This window comes from Arachis stenosperma, chromosome 2 (genome assembly GCF_014773155.1).
Source record: "Arachis stenosperma cultivar V10309 chromosome 2, arast.V10309.gnm1.PFL2, whole genome shotgun sequence".
Taxonomy (NCBI): Eukaryota; Viridiplantae; Streptophyta; class Magnoliopsida; order Fabales; family Fabaceae; genus Arachis; species Arachis stenosperma.
In genome coordinates, this window is record NC_080378.1 from 48,684,095 (window position 1) to 48,691,796 (window position 7,702).

Below are 7,702 nucleotides of genomic sequence, written 5' to 3' on the forward strand. Positions count from 1 at the left end.
ACTGACAGCTTCCTAAGTGACACTGAGAAGAATCCGAGAGGAGAAACAACAAAAGTGAGATGGGATGAATGCAAAGCAATAACCCTTGCAAGTGAGGAGGATATGGAAGAAGAAATTAGTAAGCCAGCAGAGCATACCTAAGAAGTTCCAAAGAAGAAGATGGAAAAGGCAGAACAAATAACCAGCCCTGAACAAAAGGAGGAATCAAAAGAGAAGGAAGTTCTTAAACCTTATGTGCCACAAGCACCATTCCTCTAGAGACTCAAAGGAGGTGAGAAGGGAAGAACATACACTAGATTCCTGGACATATTTAAGTCTCTTTATGTCAACATTCCATTCCTTGAGACCCTGCAACAGATGCCCACATACATTAAATGTATGAAAGGGATGCTGACTAAGAAGAGTACCCTAAAGGGAGGACAAATAGTGGTAATGAATAAGGAATGTAGTGCCATCATGTAGAAGGACTTGCCTACAAAAAAGAAGGATCCAGGGAGTTTTCGCAACCCTTATGCAATAGGAGAGACAATGATTGATATAGGGTTTTGTGATCTGGGAGCAAGCATTAATGTAATGCCTCTATCTCTCATGAAGAAGCTAAAAATTAATGAGTTAAAACCCACAGATGTGATCCTTCAGTTGGCTGACAAGACCCAGAAACGAGCACTAGGAGTGGTTGAAAATATACTGGTGAAGGTTGGGAAGTACTTCCTACCTGCAGATTTTGTTATTCTTGAAATGGAAGAAAGCTACCTTCATCCAATTATTCTAGGGAGACCATTCCTAGCCACTACCAGAACACTTATAGATGTGGAGCAAGGTGAGTTGATATTGAGAATACATGATGAGCAACTCACCTTCCATGTCTTTAAACCAACACATGATCTAGATCAAGGGAAGGACTGCATGAAGGTTGAATTTGGTGATGCAAACATGAAAGAAGCACCCAATGAAACAACCCCAAAGAATCTGAAGTCATGCCTGAAAGAGAAGAAAGCAGTAAAGATGATGTTACAGACTGAGGAAACTAAGGAGGAGTTAGGTCACAATCCTCACTTAAGACAAGAAAGAAGAACCCTCCTGACACAAGTTTAGCTGAAGCATTACTTGAAGGAGAGAAAAGAATGAAGAAGATTCCAAGGAGGTGAAAAAATAAAAAGGTTCCCACAGAGGACTTCTCCCCAAGGGATAAGGTGATATCAATCCATTTTTCACTGATTCCACCTCATCTCCCTGTCATTCCATCTCAGTTACCTCCAGTGTACACAATCAGAAAGATCCTCTCCTTGGAGCATGTAGAAATCATCAAGGAATCAAGTGGAGATAGCTTCACTATGAGAGGAGAGGACCTAAGGCACTACAATCCACCCTGACAGAGACCAATCGTTAAGCTAATGACGATAAAAAAGTGCTTGTTGGGAGGTGATGAGCGGATAATTTATACGCTTTTGGCATTATTTTTAGGTAGTTTCAAGTATGTTTTAGTCACTTTTTAGCATATTTTTATTAGTTTTTATGCAAAATTCACATTTTTGGACTTTACTATGAGTTTTTATGTTTCTCTATGATTTCAGGTATTTTTTTACTGAAATTGAGGAACCTGAGCAAAAATCTGATTCAAAGGATGAGAAAGGACTGCAGATGCTGTTAGATTCTGACCTCCCTGCACTCGAAGTAAATTTTCCGGTGCTATAGAAGCCCAATTGGTGCGCTCTTAATTGTGTTGGAAAGTATACATCTTGGGCTTTGTAGCAATGTATAATAGTCCATATTTTGCCCGAGATTTGATGGCCCAAACTGGCTTGGTTTTGAGGCTCATAATGAGACCATAGAGATTCCATTGGATTTACTTCTGCCATTCATGAGCTCTGATGAGTATTCTTCCTCTAAAGAGGATGAAGATGTCACTGAAGAGCAAGTTGCTAAATACCTTGGAGCAATCATGAAGCTAAATGACAAGCTATTTGGTAATGAGACTTGGGAGGATGAACCCCCTTTGCTCACCAAAGAACTATATGACTTGTCTAGGCAGAGATTACCTCAAAAGAGACAGGACCCTGGGAAGTTCTCAATACCTTGTACCATAGGCACCATGACCTTTAAGAAGGCTTGATGTGAAGAAAACGATCCGACACAAAACTCACTGGCAAGTGCACTAGGTCGCATCAAGTAATAAAACTCACGGGAGTGAGGTCGATCCCACAAGGATTGAAGGATTGAGCAACTTTAGTTTAGTGGTTGATTTAGTCAAGCAAACAAGTGTTGATTGTGTGAAATTGTGTTGACAGGAATTAAATTGCAGAGAATGTAAAGGGGAGTGGGTGATTTGCAGGAAATTAAAGGGAACAAAAAGAAAAAGAGATGAATCTTAAAGCGCAAGTAATGTAAATTGCAAAAACTTAAAGTGCAAGAAATATAAATGACTTGAAAAATAAAAGGGGAATGGGAATTGGATCTGCAGGAATTAAACAAGAAAATTAAAATGGAAACCAATAGATCTTAGGACCCAAGAGACTAGATAATTAAGTCTAGATCTCAATGCCTTCCTAAATCCAAATTCAGAGAGCAAATGCCAAATTAAAGAAGAGAGCAATGTAGAAATGTAAATCCAAGTTCAATTTCCAGAAGTTGTAGTAAGAAAAAGAGAGAGATCTCAAGGTGAGATTGAGACAGAATTTCCTCAATTCTTCAACACCCAAGACTCAAGATAGTTGCAATTGAAATTGAAAACAAGAAAACTAAGAGGAGGAGAATTCAATTCTCCTTCCCAAGACTCAGAATCTCAAAATAGCTCAAAACCCAAAAGCTCTCTACTATGAAATTTCTCAAAGAAAACTCTAAAAGAAAAGCTCCCTTAAAACTTCAAATCCTAAGCTATTTATACACTTTCTTCAAAATGATCATAGAGCCTTGAATTTGGGCCTTGGATTTGATGGAATTGGGTTGATAGTAGCCTCCGTTGATTGCTTTTGGTGTTGGAAGGAAATCCACTTGTGAACCGGGCCATGAACCATTCACGTTTGAGTCAACGTTTGAGGTAAACGTTGACTCAAACGTCCCTTGTGTGAGGCATTATGCGGATAGCCCATTTGCTGTCATCCACGTTTGAGCCAACGTTTTAGGTAAAATGTGAGCTCAAACGTGGGTCTTCCCAAGCTCCTTTTTGGCCAACAATTGGCCTAACGTTTGAGGCAAACGTTGGCGCAAATGCGGCTCATCTAAACCATCAATCAGGGGTGCTCTTCCATGCTCTTTCTTGCCAAAATGTAGCCAATGTTTGACCTCACGTTTGAGGCAAACGTTGGCTCAAACGTTGCTGTGCCCAGGGGTGCTCTTTCTCATCTTTTTGGCGCCAACGTTTGACCTCACGTTTGAGACAAACGCTGGTGCAAACGTTGGCTCCTTCCAGGGTATTCTTCATCTTTTTTTCACGTTTGAGTTAACGTTTGAGGCAAACGTTAGCTCAAACGTTGATCCCTCTTTTCAAGCCCATTCTTGTAACCTTCTTCCAAGCTTTATTCCTCCTATCATCAATCAACAATTGTATCAAAGCTATGCCATAGTCATGAGAGTTATTCTTCTTCTTGTCATATGAGCAATTATGGCACAAAAACTCATGAAAATGCATCAATTTATCCATGGTTGAGTGAATCAAAGGAAACATGAATTTCAACCCAATTGGCTTACTTATGGCTTAAGATAGTGCATAAAACCTATTGAAAACAAAGGAAAAAGACTAGTGAAACTAGGCTAAGATGACTTGTCATCACAACACCAAACTTAAAGCTTGCTTGTCCCCAAGCAAGAAAAGAATTTAAGCTCAAAAATTCTGTCAGATTAGAATAGATTGAAGAATGACATGTAATGCTCTGTGAGTGAAGTGATTAATTGACAGTGGAGTGAACTCTGAATCATATGTTTATGCAAGGGCTTCAGTGTTTACTAGTCCCCACATCTTGGAAGTCATAGGTCTTAGGAATTTCACCCAAATGATATCATGGAGATCTCTTTATATGTAATCACCTTGAAGCAGCTTATAGTTGCTGTGTTTTGACTTTGACTCTAAGTGTCATGTCTCAAAGCGGCTCTTTAGATAAGCTTTCAATCAATACTCCTAAACCAGTTGGTTTTAAGGTATTAGGTGTTAAAGCACCCCTAAGGATTTATTTACTCAAGCCTCTCTCTTTGACATAATTCGACCACAAGCATTTACTAGGATAATAACTCTTTGAGTTCTTGTTTCTTTTTATCTTTTCTGCCCAGTAATTGATGCTCAGAGCCTTGGGCCATGTTCTTTTTTTTTTTTTTTGCTACTGCTTCTTGGATCAATAAATGTTTGAGAATCTCCACAATACTTCTTTGAACTCTATGTCCCGCCTATGAGCTCCCATGCAAGTTTTCATAAGCATGCAACCTCAATACATAATCACACAACTAGAACCACCACTTCTCCTAATCTTTTGCTTGCCTCAAAATTGTTTAATTCCTCAATCCTTCTTTTCAAAGAACTTTCATGTGATGCATTCTTGAGAAATTGAGTGCAAGCAAGTTTGGAGAGTATAGGGTTGTGATTATTCAAGCATCTCAATTATTAGATTATAGAAAAACTATATTATGCAGACAGACAGGGGTACAATATCACTTCCAATCATAACAGTTTTGAATAGAAGACAGTCACTTAACAATACAACCTATTGGAGTTCACTTGCTTCACTCCTTCTCAGCGCCATTGTTGATCTTTGTATCCTTCTTTGTCTCTTGGGTTGATGGTGCTTAATCCTTTCTTAGATTCAAGTGACTGCCTACAATAAACTTTGAAAGTTGCTTGTTCCCCAAGCACTCTAAAATGGTTAGCATGCATGATTTATTTGTGGGCTTTTGAACTTACTTTGGTGTGGGAACGCCAAACTTAGTGATGTGTGGAAAACGATCCAACACAAAACTCACCGGCAAGTGTACCGGGTCGCATCAAGTAATAATAACTCACATGAGTGAGGTCGATCCCACAGGGATTGAAGGATTGAGCAATTTTAGTTTAGTGGTTGATTTAGTCAAGCGAATCAAGTTTTGATTGAGTGGGTTGTATTTAACAGAAGATAGATTGCTTGGAATGTAAATGGAAGGGGGAAATTGCAGTAAATTAAAGAGCAGGAAAGTAAACTTCAGAATCTTAAAGAACAAGAAAGTAAATGACTGAAACTTAAAGTGCAAGAAATGTAAATAGCAGTAACTTAAATGGCAAGAAATGTAAATTGCTTGAATGTAAAAGGGATTTGAGGACTGGGATTGCAAAAACTAAACAAAGAGAAATTAAATTGCAACAATTAATTAAGTAGAATATGAATTGGATCAAACAGAGATTCAAACAGAAAATGAAATTAAAGTGCAGCAGGGTTCACAGAAGAACCAAAAGTAAAATTGGGTCTCAGGTCTCAAGAGACTAGGTAGCAGAGCCTAGATCTCTATTTGCCTTCCTAGATCCAAGCTCTCAAAGCAATTGGTAGATAATTGAAGAAGAAGCAGTAAAAGTAACAGAAGTGAAATTGAATTGTGCAGAAAAAGATTTGAAGAGAGTTTGAATGGGAATTGAGACAGAATTTCCTCAATTTCTCACACCCAAAACTCAGAAACAGAAGAGTAGAATTGCCCGAGCAAGAATGAGGAAGGAGATCAGTCAATTCTCCCTTAATCCTCTGAACTCTCGGTCAAGTCTCTCAAGAACAATTGCCAAAAATTCAAAGCTCAAAGAGAATGCAAAATTCAAAAGCTAAGCCAAAGATAAGTCAAAAAAAGTTCTAATTACATCAAACTAGCTCCTATTTATACACTTTCTATTCTTGGATTTTGGGATTTGGATGGACTTTTGATTTGGTGAAGAAATGAATTAAAATGGGGTTTTAATTTGAATTTTCGGCCCATGAGAAGTTGCTCCCAGGAGGCTGCCCTGCCCTTGCGGAGGGCAGGGCAGGATTTGGAGTTTGGTGCGTTGTTGGTGCGGCGTGGTGCAGCCTTGGTGCGCAGAATGCTGCCCTGCCCGCGCCAAGGGCAGGGCAGGAAAAGTTGGTGCGCCAGAAATTGCATTGGTGCGCTATTGGTGCTGCCAGAATCAAGGATTGGTGCGCCAGAATTTGCCTTGGTGCATGGGATGCTGCCCTGCCCTCGCGAAGGGCAGGGCAGAATAATATGGTGCTGCCAGGATTGAGCTGTGATGCGCGCTGGTGCTGCCAGGAGAGTGATTTGGTGCGCCAGAAATGTCTCTTGGTACGCCAGATCCATGCACCAACAAAATGCTGCCCTGCCCTCGCGGAGGGTAGGGCAGTGTGTCCACTTTGATGTCCCGTGTTCGAAACACGGCTGGAACACACGCTCAATTAATTTCCTTGGTTTCTTGGCACGGCACTCAACCTTAGTTCCTTGCTTCTTCCTTGTTTCGTGTTCGATTCTTGTGGCATGCATGGGTGACATTTTTCCTTTGATTTTCTTCCTTGGTGAGCCCGATACTGCCCTTGTGGAGGGCAGGGCAAGGTTCTCTTCTTCTTGGTTCCAAGGCACAATTTTGTGCTCTGCCCTTGTAGTGGGCAGGGCAGAGTTTCCTTCCTTGCTTGGTTCCCTTATGTTGCCCTCCTAGAGGGCAGTGTGCCCTTGTGGAGGGCAATGTTTGCCTCCCCCTTTGCATGCGGCACACTTCCTCTTGCTTTGACCACACTTTCCTTTCCTTGGGCTACACTTCTTAGGCCACGCTTTTCCTTTTCTTTTCTTTTCTTCACCTACAATAAACCAAAACAACCACTCAAAGTATCACTAAATTCAAGAGGCTTATAAATCAATTAAAATTCAATTAAAATTAGCTTAAACCTCATGGATTAACATTAATTTCATGGTTGTTGCTTGATTTAAAGAAGTTGTGCATTTTCACTCCAAATCACTTACTTAAGAAGCAAGAAAGTGCATAAAGACTAACAAAACAAGTGAAATTAGCTTGAAAAATGGGTATATGATGACTTGTCATCACAACACCAAACTTAAATCTTGCTTGTCCCCAAGCAAGCATCAAAAAATAAGAGTAAATGACATGAATAAGAAAAGAACACATATCCTTATTAGGCATATAGCAGAACTTGATTTATGGGGTCTTTATGCAGACAATGACAACTCACTTATTGTTGCTGCTACATAATACACATCTTTCCTCAAAGGCTTGCTAAACTTGCTGTTAGAAGACTCACTTTTTAATTACTCCCTTGTTAACTTTCCTTGGCTTACAATGCTTAACAAGCTTATTATTCTTTTGGAGGTTTGGTGTCAAATGTTGCAGTATTAGCCTTTGGCTTTATTTTCTTTTTCTTTTTACTCAACATCTTTCCACCACAGACACATGGCTCATTAATTCTTCCTAGGATCATTGATGCCCAGCATCTCTTTGGATAACTAAATGTTCTGTATCTAAGTTGCTCTTTATTGTGGATTTTCAATTGGCCATCCCAAATCAGTTGATCTAAGTGACCGGGTTTTAAAATGCCCCTTAGAATTTACTCATCCAAGCATATCTTAGTACAAGAACACCACAGGCATATGTCCTAAGGTCCAAGCTATTGGTGTCCAACCTTTATTCTTTGTTTTTCTTGCCATTTTGGCTTTTTCTTTCCCTTTTCTTTCTGTTTTTGTTGCCAAGGGCTTTTTCATTATTGATAAGAGTCTTTGT

At 39.7% G+C, this 7,702-nt stretch overlaps 1 protein-coding gene across 1 annotated transcript; it reads left to right on the top strand.

The window, feature by feature from the left end:
* Positions 1-528: 528 nt before the first annotated feature.
* Positions 529-1,095, top strand: LOC130962865 (uncharacterized). The gene has a single exon (XM_057889022.1). It carries the CDS (start codon positions 529-531, stop codon positions 1,093-1,095), a length of 567 nt encoding a protein of 188 aa, XP_057745005.1.
* The last annotated feature ends 6,607 nt before the right edge of the window (positions 1,096-7,702 follow it).